The sequence below is a fragment of the Pistacia vera genome, unplaced genomic scaffold (genome assembly GCF_008641045.1).
Source record: "Pistacia vera cultivar Batoury unplaced genomic scaffold, PisVer_v2 Contig503, whole genome shotgun sequence".
Taxonomy (NCBI): domain Eukaryota; kingdom Viridiplantae; phylum Streptophyta; class Magnoliopsida; order Sapindales; family Anacardiaceae; genus Pistacia; species Pistacia vera.
Window position 1 is genome coordinate 2,443,150 of NW_022196339.1, and position 14,897 is coordinate 2,458,046.

Consider the following 14,897-nt stretch of genomic DNA (forward strand, 5'->3'; position numbering starts at 1 on the left):
CATGATAAAAAGATAATTAAAAGACGAGAAACAAAGATGGAAAAAAAATAAAGGAGAAAATCTTTTCCCGTTAATGACATAATGTAAGTTTCCGTTTTGCATACCAATTACAATGGCAGTTACAAAGGTTTGGCCTCTTAGAAATTCTTAATAGCATCAAAAAAACGAAAACTAATACACTAAAACAAGGAACAAGAAACAAGAAACGGGCACCCTTTAATTACGTTTAATCACATAATTAATAACTGCATAATCCATTTTCTTATTTATCCGAAGAATTTTACATCCACCATCCTTTATTCACTACTCAATACTATAGTATAATTTAAAAGCAAAGCTGAGACAAGAACGTACTGTCTCCCTCTTGCATTAATACTTTCAGTTTTATTATTTTAAAGTTAAACGAAAGTCATGTGTTCAAAGCTCTTCTTAATCTTCCTCCTCTCAGCGGTGCTGCTGAAGGCGGTCCAGACGACCGACTTGGAAGGAATCGGCTGGGATCGTTTCACCAACCTCGGCGACAAAGAGGAAGACTGCAATGGCGGTCGCTGTTTGTACGGTCTTGACGTGAATTTGAGGGAGTCCAGTAGTCGGCGTCGACAGTTTGAATACAGTGAGTCCGTCAGTTATGCATGCCTTAGGCCCGACGCGGTTCCATGCGGCTATCGTGGCCATTCTTATTACAATTGTCGGAAGGGAGCTTACGTTAATCCTTACACCCGTAGTTGCGACGTCATATCTCAGTGTTACAGGAGAACTAGTTAAGCTAATCTAAGCCTTTAACACCATTGAAGCTTTAAAAAAGAGAACTAGAATGAAGATGGTTCCATTTGTATGGTGTATGTTGTGTTAATTTTATATTACGCTATTGGTGAAAAATTCACTGTGTCTTCTAGTTTTGTAATTGCAGTTTTACTTTAATTATTTGGTTCTCGTTCCTGTGTTGTGTGTATACCTTGTGGATGAAATATATATTATTATATGTAAGTTTAAATATAGATTAGATTTTGAAGCTTTTTTCTGCTTTAATCAGATTACTATATTGAATTAATTTGATAATCTTTTCTTATTTAGTTTTATTGCTTTCTTCTTGCACATGTAAGAATGTTTTGTCCAATTCGAAAGAACCCTCACTCTCAATTGATTGACAATTTCTATCAAACCTTTCAAAACCGTAGTAAAGCCAAAGCATTGCAACAATGGTTAATGTTTGCTAATTTCATACAGTATTCTTATTTAAATCCCACCACTAAAGGTTAGTTTGAGATTGATGTAGTTTTAAGTTTAATCATTTCTCCTCAATTTTTAGAATGTAAGTGTCACCAATTTTTAAAATCTATGATTGTGTGCTTGGTAAATTAAATTTTAAATTTGTTGGTGTATATAATGACCAAAGCAAAGATTTTATTTCTTGAAATATTTTTATAATTCTAAATTTATATTTTGTTAAGTATTGTATAATAATTTTGTATTAGTGTAATAAAATTTTATGTTAAATAGATTATTAATTAATATTCAAGAAAAAAAAATTGGATATAGACAACAGTGCTACGGTCCGAAGAAATAACTAGGGCTTCGTTTGGTTCATATATTGGAAAAACTATTCTAGTTTTCCCAAAAAAGTTAACTTTGGTTCACCTATTTTCAAAATATAATTCTAAATTATTTAATTTCCTTTAAACCCCCTAAATTTGTTAAATTAATTAAACAATCCCCAAAACAAATTTTAAAAATTGACAAAAAAACCCCAGCAACCCAAATTTACCAGATTCCAGCCACCACTGTCGGAAGCTGGTGTAATGGCCCACTACGGCTAAATCTGGCCGGTAGTGCGCTGATCTAGCCTTTTTCGGCCAGATCTACGGCTAAAGATCTGGCTGTCAACGGCCAGATCTTTGGCAATAGACAATCGTCAATGACGGCAAAGATATGGTCGTCATTGACCATCAACGACGGCCGTATCTTTGGCCATTGTTGACGACCAAATGCGGCCAGAGCTGGCTGTCAATGGCTAGATCCACGGTAGATCTGGCCGGAAAAGGCCATATCGGCGCACGACCAGCAAGATCGAGCCGGTCATACGCAGATACGGCAACTCTGGCCACCCTCCGACGGCGGTGGCCAGCTGTCTATATTTATGAGTGGATTGGGGGTGTTTTTGTTAATTTTGAATATTTTATTATAGGGGTGTTTAGTAAATAAATAAATATAGGGGGTATTTATGTTAATTTTCAAAATTCTACATCGTAATATCTACCAAATTTAAGTTTTTTCAAAAATTATTCTAAAAATTACCCAATAATGAACCAAATGGAGCCTAGATTTCAACATGTCGTTTTGCCGCAGGTCTTGCTAGGATTGACGATGAAGAGCCACACTCGTTGTCAGAGGTGAGTAGAAACCATCATCTGTTGTCAATCCACTATTTCCTCTGCTATTAGTTCAATTTTATTTATTTCATAAAAAAATAATTTATATAAAAAAATTAAATTATATATTTAAAAATTAAATTTTTATTTAAATTCTTTATTTAATAATCAGTTTCAAACTTAATTAGTTTTAAAAGTTGTTTACCAAATACTTTTATTGTTATAATTTAAAACTTAATTGATTGTTTTTTAAGCATATATTCTCTTATGGTAATTAACATTTTGAAAAATATTTTTTAAAAAAAATTATATTATTGGAGCTTATATAACACCACTTATTATTATATCAATATATTCTAATATAATATAAGGTGTGTTTGATTCATGGAATGTTATATTATTGAAAATGTTATATTAATAGAAAGATGGATTACCTTGAAGATTACTGAGAATGTTTAGGGAAATGTGTTTGATTAGGTTGGAATAAATTGATGAGTATGTTATATTGATATGTTTGGTTGGGAGTTAAATAGGTGGGTATTTTATATAGATTACTAAATTGCCCTATTTTTAAAATATTAATACATTATTATTATTATTATTTGAATTATTTTTTTTAAACCTTTATATTTCAAATTTTGTTAAAACACTTGGACCATTTAAAATTTTAATTTGTAACAAAACCACCACCACCTATCTGAAGCTACTGTCAGCAGTCAACCACCATATTGGATGATGATGTTCAACAAGGTGTTGCAAAGTTTCAAAGTTTATCCTACCTTCAACTACTTCAAGACATGAGTGATAGGTATTTGAATCACATTAAATTGAATAACTAGTCTACATCTTGACCCAACCCTTTCTTGTTTCCCACCACCATCATTCATTGGTTTCTGAATTCTGAGTATCGAGGGGATGATTAATTTAATTAAAAATTGGCGAAAAGTATTTTTCTTGTTCTGCGGCTGGCTTCAGTGTGAAAACTTTTCTCAAGGAAGCTATAATTATGAATGTATAACATAACATCAGTATATTATAAAATAATTTCAAAACAAACCACAATGACTAATTAGATATTAAATTAATTAAATGGACAGGATTTGCTCAATTAAATAATCTCTGGTTTCCGCCTTCTACCCAATCTTAATTTTTTGGGTTTTTCTTTCCCTTAGATTTCATAAATTAAAGCCATTGTCAAGCAAGCAATGGGTAGAGTGTAGTTATCATTAATCAATCTCAAAATTTATATTGCTACTAGTAATGCTAAGTTCACAATCTTTTTTCGTGATTGATTAGTTCGCAAATAGATTTTGTCTACTTATTATAAGTCTCGACTTATTTATAAACTGATACGTTGATATTGTGAAAGAAAGTTTATAAAAAGATATTATAACCGTAACACTTTCATATTACTATTTTGTTGAAAGAAAACAGTCTCCAAGTTCCTACAATATTATAAAAGATTATATTATTTTATTATGATTCTTTAAATTACAATTCGATCCGAAAAAGGTATCTATCCCTGTTATCTTTTATGTAGTGGGAACATTTTATTGAGTGTTGGAATAATTTTTTTTTAACCGAGGATTCTCCACCGTGTAATGCTTATCGACATATTTGATATTTCTGGTCTCCAGTTTTCTCATATTAACAACTTCCTCGAAATTTCGAGGCACCTTCATTTTCATAGCCACATTCAACTGTCAAACTTTGACTAAAATTTAGCAGCCATTAGGCGTACACAGTGTTGATAAGTAGTTTTCATTAGATGGACAGCAGCACGTGAAAAAGACGGATTTCCGGAATTAAATATTTTGACAAGGAAGAAGAAGAAGAAGAGTAAAAGGATGATGATTGGGAAATAGAAACAGTGCACATGGAAGAATGAAAGGGGAAAAAAAAGTGTAAAATACACACGACAGAAAACAAAAAACAAAGAAGACAAAACATAAAGAGGTCAGTAGCGTAGCCACCATGTTTTATGGCTTTTCCCAATTGAATTAATTTCACTTTCTTTTATTTCATCATCACAAGACCCACTCACTCCGTCCCCCCACCTGCACTTCCTCTCATGTCTCCATTCACTGCAGTTGGGTCTCCTTTTCAGTCAAAAAGTTTGAACTTTGAAGTGTCTCAAGTGTTAGATTCAAAGAAAGAAAGAACTCCCGTTTGGTTCATTACCTTTTACACCAACTGAAAGATTGTTTTTTTTTTTTTTTTTAAAAAAATTTATATAAGTATCCACCCAATCTGGAAAAGATAAAACTCAACTGGCTACCATGGGCGATGGGACCATTTCTTTCTCTTTCTTTTCACGGTTCTTTATTATCCAAGTGGGTCCTGCATTTAATTGTGTTCAAACCTCAAATTCAACCAAATAAAAGAGAAAGAAAATCTCCTCTTCTCGCCTTCCCTGCAACTCTACACCATTTCAATCATCAAGATAGTAATCTTGATTAAGCTAAACCCAAGATTGACTGGGACCCAACCCATCAAATCTCCACTGTTGAATTTCAATTCTATCGTCAGCATTGATTGATGAATGTAGATCAAGCGTCCCAGATGAGCAAGGTTGGTGGGCACCGAGTCCATGATGAGAGAAAGTTGCAGATACATTCATAGAATGACTCCTTCAATTTGGCATCTTTTTTCACTCACAAAGGCAAAAAACAAAACAAAAGAGTCAAGATTCCTTGCCCATTTATCTACACTATCTTTGACAGCTTGCCCAAAGCTAGCTGCTTTTATTTTTATTTTCTTTTGGCCATTTGGTACAAACAAAACTTATCCCATTTCCCATTACTATCTCTCTCTCTCCATCTGTACCTGCACTTCTTACAATGTTTATTAATGTCTTGAAGTAATGAAACTGAATTTAGTTGGATCACAATCATTCATCTTTCCATTCATTGCAATATACAGTAAATATATTCATTAAAGTTACTGCTTCTCCAACAAATAAATAAATAAGAACCATTGGATACCCTTTTCAATTCAACCCAAAATGGAAGAATTTTTTCTAACTATAGATTTATGATTTATCAACCTTCCATAAGTTCCACTTGATTTTAACTATCACTAATTTATTACTTTGAGCCCCTGTATTTCAAGAGGCTAATTCAATTTTCTTTTCTTCGAACCCCCAAAACAAAAATTATCATCATCTTACGAGCATTGGATATTCAACAAGGAAAAAATACGTATGTATGAACAAAGATAAAAACCAATAGAGAGCAACAAAACATAAAAGTTTACAATTAGAGCAAGATTTTTCTCATTCTCTGCAAATATTCAACATTACAAATTTATTTTTCTTCTCCCCTCATTACCAACAATACATAAAAATCTTACACCAAAAAGAAAAAATTAAAAAACCTCATAATAATTCAAGAATTAGAAGCTGCAGAACCTGAAACCCTAGGTGAAGTCACTGGGAAAAGCGGCAACAACCTCGGCTCCGCATCTCTTGGCGTGGTACTCGGTGACGGGTGCAAATAAAACCCCTTTTCTTTAATAGCTTTCTCTTCGGCTTCTGTGTCCATCTTACTACTATCTGCATGCAAACCACTCTTGTTAATATAATTAACGGGTCCGGATCGGTCAAAGGGGTCGGGTATCAACGGAGTAACCGGACTAAGAACTAGAGAAGGAAAATCAAGAATACTAGGAGAGAGAATCTCGGGTTTTCGGGGCGAAAACCCGGAAGTGATAAATGGGTTTGGGTTAAGAGGGTTGATCTTAAGGTTCTTGAGAGAATTTCTACGTTCGTAAAGCTTGAAGCCAGATTGCTGTTGTTTTTTGGGTATAGACTTGATGGGAGGGATGTTATGGGTTTTGTTGGAATTAGGGTCGGGTTGAGATGCGGGTTTAGAAGCAAGCTTAGCGGTATCGGAGGATCCGGTAAGCATTTGAACGACTTGTTTGAAGGAAGTAGTGTCAGCTTGAACAAAAGTGGTGGGGTAAGGGTTGGCGGAGTCGGATCTGGTGATGGGTTTGGGGGTGGGCGGGCTACTGCTGGTGGTGGAGCTGCTGGTGCTGCTGTTAGGGCTGTAGCTTTTGGGTGAAGGAAGGAGAGATGGGTTAAGGTTGTTGTCTTGGTGGTGGTGGTGGTAGTGGTGGTGGTGGTTTGGTGAGGTTTCCATGGGAAGTGGTTAGTTTGTGAGAAAGAGATACAGATAGAAGTGGTGAGGAAGAAGAAGACGACTTTGATATGATGAGATTAAGATGAAAGTTTAAGACTTTTGTTTAAGTTTCTTTTTGGTTTGGTAACAAATGTTTTGGTGGGGGGAAGGGACTTTGGGTTGCTTTCGTCGTGTTGTCCCCACGCACTCACTTCCGGGTGTTCAACACAACATTCACAGTCAACCTCCTCTCACTTCACTTTCTTTTCTAACAATATTACCCCTTAAACAGTTTTTTTTTTTTTTTTTTTTATAAAATATTTAATCAACATTTCAAATTCCTTTTTTTAAATATAACTTACATTGAAGGGAAATGTTTGAAGTGAAACACAAGATTCATATTTATATGGCTTATATTTCTAAATGTATTACCAAGCATTTCTACAAAACAATTAAAACTTCATAAATTAAATTATTTTAAATTATGTATTTTCATAATTCCTTTAAACCATTTTTATGGTTACAATGTATTATTTAATCAACTATTTCTGGGTGATCGAGTGGTTCAATAAAGACTATTAGGTGTATTACTCAAGAATTCATAAGTTCAAATCTCTTTTCGATTGCTAATACGGATAACCGTTAAAACTTTTATCCGATCGATAATTCTAGGGTTCAGGAGAATTAGTTGAAATACATATAAGCTGATCTGAACACCCCAATCATTAAAAAAACATGTATTCCTTAATCAAATTATTATAAATGAACAAATAATATCAAGTATTGGCTTAATAAAATAATATGACTTATATTTCTATATTTTTTTACCAAAGATTTCTAGAAACATTTTAATTTTATAAATTAATTATTTTTTGTCCAAGAAAGATTTAAATGCATATGTAAATTAATAAATTTTTATTTTAAAAATGTATTTATATATTAAAATAGAAATGTATTTTTAAAATGTAATTCAAGAAATTTTCTTTTTAAATATTTACAAAAAGATAACTCCATTTTCTTTTCGTAGAGAAATAGATAGAGGGAGTTAAAGAGGAAGTGATGAGACGCGCGGGGAATGAAAATGGTCAAGAGTTGAGTGAAAGACCAACTGGTAACATGCTATTGGCGGTCTGTGGAATTTCAGACAAAAAAAGGTGGGGCCATAGGCCTGACTATGAGAGAGAGAAATAAAAAGAAATCGTCGATAAAGGTTTCAAATTTTGCCATTGACTTGCAGAGGCATTGAGTCTGACTACGGTAAGCTACTTATTAATATTATATTATATGCCTCTCTTTTTCTCTTATTAATGTTACACCATCTGATGCATTTAATCTCAACTATATTTTATATTTTTAATTAAAATTGTTACTCCTATTATTTTAAAGTACTTTAGATCTCTTTATTTTAATGAATATATTTAACGTAAATAAAAAATAAAATTTATATTTAAATATAACTGACACTTAATATATATGAGAGATATTTAATATGAGAAAAAATTAATAATAAAATACATACAAATTTATAATTTATTAAATAAAATTAGAATAAAAAGTAAAATTTGATTTTTTATATGTAAAAATTAAACTTACTCTTTAATTTATGTTTAAAAAATAAAAAATTTATGAAATTTTTATTTTTATAAATAAATTCTTTATAATAAAAATTTTGAATAAATTAAAAGTCTTTCCGAACGCTCTTCCTACGTTCATAATATTATTTTATTTTTCTCTCTTTTATAATATAAAATATTTCTAATTAGGCCCCTGCTGTAGGTCCATACCATGACCTCGTTTGATTATTTCCAGTGTCTTTTGTCTTCTAACCATTTTAAGTACATCTCAGTCAGATCCTTCCTCTGTTTTTATGTCCCACACCGCCTCTCAATACTCATATTTTTTGGATCCGTAAGTTTTTTTTATTATATCACTTAGATCCAGTAAAATAGGAAACTAACATTAGAATCCTCATTAGTTTACTTACCCTTGCCAAGTCAAAAATACACTGTGTAAGGTTGTCTTTTTGTTTTAAACAAAACTTTTAACTTATAAAACATTTACACATCCACACTCACGTTACAAGCATTCTTAAACTTTTAAGTTTTCAAATGAGACTAATAGTTATAGATTTCAAAATGCAATACAAATTAGAGACATTAATTATATACAATCTTTTCTTTTGCTATAAAAATGTTGAAAGGGGTGAAAGAATTGACCTCAATATCGAAGGGGTGGATCCAATAGCTTACTCATTACATAAAAATTCCTCTCACTGTGTTACTAACAAGGACCGCAATATTACTTTTCTATTGTAAGGGACCTAAGTGAATGACCCCAAATATCAAGGATCTGAAGAATTACCTTCTCAAAATTCCTGCTTAAACATTAATAAATTGGAACAACAATATTTGTTGATCGTAATATATTATGATAAGTGATAACGGTAGATTTATCATTAAATGATAAGACTTTGTAAAAAGTCATAATATATATATATATATATTCTGAATTAATTAATCAATTATGTCTTAAAATTAAACGGTGTTTGATGTGGGTAGCCTTTGACTCAATATCTATAAAAGGTAGAATCCTATAAAAGCATTGAAGAAGGAGAGAACTTACAACTAAATAAAACCAAAATTAAATGTGCACACTAAAAATCTTAATTAATTAGAGTAATGAAGGTTTAAAGGGGAAAATTGTTCCAATAATTGTGGTGACGCTTAATGACATTGACACACATATTGAATTGATGATAGGTAGTTTTATTGGGAGTATCCTAAGATAATCAGTCCTGTCGGGCATAAAAAAAAAGTTGAAAATGAGAATGAGAGAATCCAATTCTTCATTAATGAAAACCCTGACCTGAAACTGAACCGGCAAATGTAAAGCTGAAGGGACCACATGTAGAAAAGCACAAGTCTCAAGTCATTCAACACTTTGCACTTGCTCACTCCATATTTTATGAATTGGATAGTGTTAAATCTACCCAACAATGCATATTATTTTAAGGTTTCTGCTCTGGCCCAATTAAATCAAATCTGGGCTTTTCTTCATCCTAAGGCCCATTTAGGGATTGGATTAGTTACTCCGTTTTAGCTATGTACCATGGACCTCAGTCCAAGGTCATTAAAACTTCTTAAACTTATTCTAAATTGGGCTAATCAATGTATTCACAAAGTTAGTGCCCTGCATAGCGCACAGTTTACCTGCATTCTTTCTTCACCATATGATAGTGGTGGACAAAAAAAATTCGAAAATTAGGTTTTTTGAGAAAACCGATTCGGTTTCGGTTCAGAAAAAATGGTGAACCGATTATTCGGATCAGTTACGGTTTACTTACTCAAATAATTCGATTACCCAGATCCGGTTTCTTTAAAATGCCCTAAAACCTAAAATCCCTAAATGTCTAAATCTTCCATCTGTATTAGATTTAGACTATTACATTATTACTAACTGTCACCTCTCAAATCTCAATCCTTACTAAACTCCTTAGTAAATCCTCATCACCCATCTGATTTCGACAACGCCTCCACACCAGGCCTTTGATCTGTTTGATATCCTTATCACCCATTAGTTGTTTACATCGAGAGATCAGATATGAGAGCCAAACTAAAGCTGCTGAGTCATCGACAACACCACCAGGCACCACAAAGCAGGCCGATGACTGAGCAAGGTGACTTTATTCATGAGCTTTCAACATAGTGAAGTAGATTGCAAACTGATAAGTAAACACGTACATCCATGGAGATAACAAGTTAACAACTACTACTATGCTATGAAATTGATTAATGATTGTCCAAAACTCCTTCGATTTCATAGCCCTTTGCTTCAATGCCATGCACCAGTTCGAAATTCACTTCACTTTCCCGTTATTTCTCATTCTACTGAAAGGAATCCTCGTTTCGTCGCTTGCTGTCTTTCTAACGAGAATACTTCCAGTGAGCTCCTTTCGCTCTTGACTTGTGTTTTCTTTTGTGGGTTTTTCATAGTTTTCAGTTTTATTTGGGTTTTGTTGACTTCTTTGTATCTACGCCAAGTGTTTGTAAATATGTTTGTAAGAAATTTGGCAATGAGATTTTTTATTTAAATTTTAAGATTTGTAACATATACAGTTGAATTTTAACTTGTTAAGTTATGAATCCAAATAAAGTAATATATTCACTCAATTAATTGTTAGAAAGCTAACAGAGATTTAATATGGTATAATATATATGAAGAACCTGGGGAAAACGGGTAGTGAGCCAAATTGTGTTCATTGTGTTAAGACTGTATACCAGAGTGAGACTGTGAGTTGCATCACATCAAACAAGAAAGTTCAAAAGATGGAAAGTTGGAAAACGTTGAACAAGTCTTTGTTTTAAAGATAGAATCGAGATTTGAAAAAATCGGTTTAAAACCGGTTAATCGGTTAACCGAACATAATTTTTGGTTTGGTTACAAACCGGTTTGAGTGAAAAATTCGTCCGGTTTCGGTTTGGTTTTTCAGCTAAACCGGAATCCGGTTCGGTTCAAATTATGGTTAACCAGTTTTTTCCACCCCTACCATATGAAGCTGAATTCCACGTATTCGCCCAGTTAGCACTTATCACTCATATTGCTGAATCAGGGCGATTTGTCAAGACACCTATCATATGACTAGAGGGCTACTTCTTAGACCAGACCACTGATGAAAAACTATAAATAGAGGTCTTTCTAGGGGGAAAGGTAAAGCTTCTTGAAGTCAAGCCTAAACTTTTTTGGAAAGTAAATTCTATGTCTCATTTAGATCCTCGGACATCTCAATCTGAAATTGAAGTGTAAAGAATAACACATTTGCAAAATATTGCCAACTATATGCCTGATGCATTTACAGATGCAGCAAAAATAATGAGATCATACATTCTTGCTATCCACACACCAGCAAGGATTGATGTTAACAATAAACAATCCATGTGGGCAACGATCGATTTACCGATGTTGTAAACTAACTTTTCAAATGTTGATGTCGGTAAGACCTTACTGAATAAATCTGCAAGATTATCACTGAAGCGTATTTGTTTGACATCAATCTCTCGATTTTGCTAGAGTTCGTGAGTGTAAAAGAACTTCAGTGAAATATGCTTGGTTTTGTCTCCTTTGATACATCCTCACCTCATTTCAGCAATACATGCTGCATTGTCTTCATTTATAATTGTGGGAACATCTGAGGTACGTGACAATTTGCATGTACTTTCAATATGATGGATGATAGATCTTAACCATAAGCATTCTCGGTTGGCTTTATGAAGCGCAAGAATCTTGGAGTGATTGGAGGAAGTGGCAACCAATGTTTGCTTTGTAGAGCATCATGATATTGCAGTATCATTGTAAGTGCAAACATATCTCATCTACGAGTGGGCTTTGTAAGGATCAGAAATGTATCTAGCATCTGTATAACCAACTAATTTAGGATTATTAACATATTTTCTTGGATAAAATAATTCCAAGTCTTTTGTTCCATTGAGGTAACAAAAGGCATGTTTGATCCCATTCCAATGTCAAGGAGTTAGTGCAGAGCTAAACCTTGCCAACAAATTCACTACAAATGCTATGTTTGGTTTCATACATTGTGTCAAATATAATAATGCACCTATTGCATTTAAATACGATATTTCAGGACTAAGTACCTTTTCGGTGTCTTCTTTAGGATGAAATGGATCATTTTTAAGATCAAGAGATTGAACTACCGATAAAATGGTGTCAAGACTTCCACATTTCTTTTTACTAATGTATGTATGTAGGGTAGATAGAATGTAACTTGCATCTTGTTTTACGATCGGCGCGTTGTTAATGGATTCTTTTATGCTGGAAAAACTGTAAGCAGTCACAATAAAGAGTCTGCTCATTCAACTGCTCTCGGTGTAAGTTATTTCCATGACATTCAATAGGTTTAGTTACTGCTTCTTATGCTTTCTATTTTGCCAAGTGATACATGTGGATTCATTGGCTCCTTGCTATGGATTTCTCGAGGGTATCTATAATGATGTTGTACCTTTCTACAGCTCATCCCCTTAGGCATTGGATCTGATTTTGCAAGAACATTTGGTTGGTAAGTCTGTCCCCTTCTAATTTGGTTTGAACCGCCTATATGAATGTGTCTCTTAGTTCTTGTGTACTTAGTGAATGAAAGTCTCCATTTTCTCATGGCTTGTAGTCCTTGTAAGTGTCTTGGTGAAAAAAAACTATCATTCGGTTGGATATAGTTTCTTTTGTTCACTAATAAGTATTTATAATAGTGCTTCTTGATATGAACTGAGTAAATATCTACTTTGATACTTGTGCCGCTAGAAGATTGGGATTGGTTATGCACACATTTTACTAGTGAAAATTATCATGTAATAATTTTTAATATTTATGATTTTTATTGATAAAGTTTCGTGGATGATTTATTAATACTCAGTTACTTATTATTTAATACTTATTATTGAAAAAGTTATCTAATATTTATTTTGGCCTAACTAAAATATTATTATATCTTTCATTATGCATCATTTTCAATATGCAGAAACTTTCAAAAGTAAACAAGGCCAATCGTGCTAAGTTGTCGTATAATCATTATGGTGGGTCAAAACCCTTTGTTTTTTGCCGAACAAATAATTCAGAGGTTTGAAATATTTATTTTTGAATAAATTTTTATTTAATGTGTATATTGTAATTGTTATTTATTTGTTTTTTTTTAATATTAATTGTCTTCTATTTGTTTATTTTTTTAATATTAGGATCTTCTTGGAAGCCAACTCCGAGGGGAGGTGCATTTATTCCATGACACTCATTTTACTATTAAAAGAAATACTTGGATAAATGATGAAGCCAAGGTTCAATAAGTAAGTATTATGTAGTGTATTTCATTTTTTGTATAAAAGTTTATTATGTTTATATTATAACCTAATACCTTTTAATTTTTTAATTTATAAAATTATATTATTTTTATTTATATATTTGTGTGTATGAACATATATATTATTTTTGTAGGAACAAATTGGGGATTAGATTATGGTCCAAAACCATCTACGTCTTCTAAGACTTCAAGGCAAGCCAATCAAGAAGTTTTAGAGGAACTCATACACTTGCGTGAGGAGGTGCAAGAACTACAAGGCATAAAGGAAGAATTTCGCCAATATAACCAAATGATGGAGAAGATGCAACAGTTCACCTCAGTTAATATGGGTTTTTGTTCTAATGGGTCACAGACATTTTCAGACCAATTTTCACCAGATCCTCCACCAGCAACAATCTGAGTTTTTATTGTTACTTTTTGTTGAATATTAACAATTTAGTCAACTTTATATATTTTTAACTTTTTATTTGAAAACAAACATATATAGTTCTATAATATATTTGGTTTGATATATTTGTGTGATTTCAATTAATTACATTTACAAATTAATATTTACATTTTAGAATTAATGTCTAAGATAAATTAAATATTATTTAATTATATATTATAAAATGGGGGACGACAATTATATTTCGATGTTGTAGACTTTTAGCTATAGAATACATTCATCATTGAAAAGTTTTGTTGATGACTTTTACGTTTTATTTCTAATAGTTTCAAGTGATGAAATATAAAGTACCATCGTGCTATACTTTAAATGACACATACAGAGATTACGTTACTATTAACTTTAGGCGACAACAACTCATATTTTATCGCATTACATGTTAGGCGATAAAACGTCACATTTCATCGCTGTATACTTTAAGCGATGCACACAATTATGATGTCGCTCTTAACTTTATGCAACAAAAATGCACATTTCGTCACGGTATACCATAGGCGAGCATCATATTTCGTCGTTGTATACGTTAGGCGACACAAACACACATCTTGTCACGGTATACTGTAGGCAACACAATAGAGAATACGTCACTATTAACTTTAGGCGATGACAACTAATATTTCATCGGTAAATAGTTTTAGCGACGAAAATGGTATAGGTGACAATTTTTTGGTTTGTCGCCTGCAAATTTAGCAATGAATTTTAACAAATCGTCACCTAAAATAAAGCGCGACACTCCTACTGCAACGATCATGGCGAAGATTTTCTTCTGTCGCTAAACATATACTGCAACAATTTCTAGGTTTTTAGCAACGAAAAAATTTGTAGCTAAAAGCCCTTTTTATTGTAGTGACCATTGGGGTACTCAAAGGGGTGACAAAATGTTCGTATAATCAATAAGGTAAAGCAAAAAAGTGCAAAACATATTATACATTGGAAGAATTTTAATCCTTTTTTTGACTTCAAAATTCAAAATTTAGAAAAGCAATTATCATCACAGCTTCATAAACACCAAAATAATAATAATACTAATAAAAACTAACCATATTAAACATAAATAAACCCAGAAATAATATAGATGAACTACAAAAATCACGTAATAT

At 32.5% G+C, this 14,897-nt stretch overlaps 2 protein-coding genes across 2 annotated transcripts; one reads left to right on the forward strand and one right to left on the reverse strand.

Moving 5' to 3' along the window:
- Nucleotides 1-411: 411 nt before the first annotated feature.
- LOC116105719 (protein RALF-like 1) lies at nt 412-765 on the forward strand. The gene has a single exon (XM_031392126.1). It carries the CDS (start codon nt 412-414, stop codon nt 763-765), a length of 354 nt encoding a protein of 117 aa, XP_031247986.1.
- A 4,809-nt stretch (nt 766-5,574) lies between these two features.
- LOC116105761 (VQ motif-containing protein 4) lies at nt 5,575-6,664 on the reverse strand. Its single transcript, XM_031392179.1, has one exon. It carries the CDS (start codon nt 6,509-6,511, stop codon nt 5,756-5,758), a length of 756 nt encoding a protein of 251 aa, XP_031248039.1. The 5' UTR covers nt 6,512-6,664; the 3' UTR covers nt 5,575-5,755.
- Between the last annotated feature and the right edge of the window lie 8,233 nt (nt 6,665-14,897).

Bases quoted from the DNA above. Each gene is read 5' to 3' on its own strand.
- LOC116105761 (XM_031392179.1), bottom strand. From the start codon at position 6,511: ATGGAAACCTCACCAAACCACCACCACCACTACCACCACCACCACCAA.
- LOC116105719 (XM_031392126.1), top strand. From the start codon at position 412: ATGTGTTCAAAGCTCTTCTTAATCTTCCTCCTCTCAGCGGTGCTGCTG.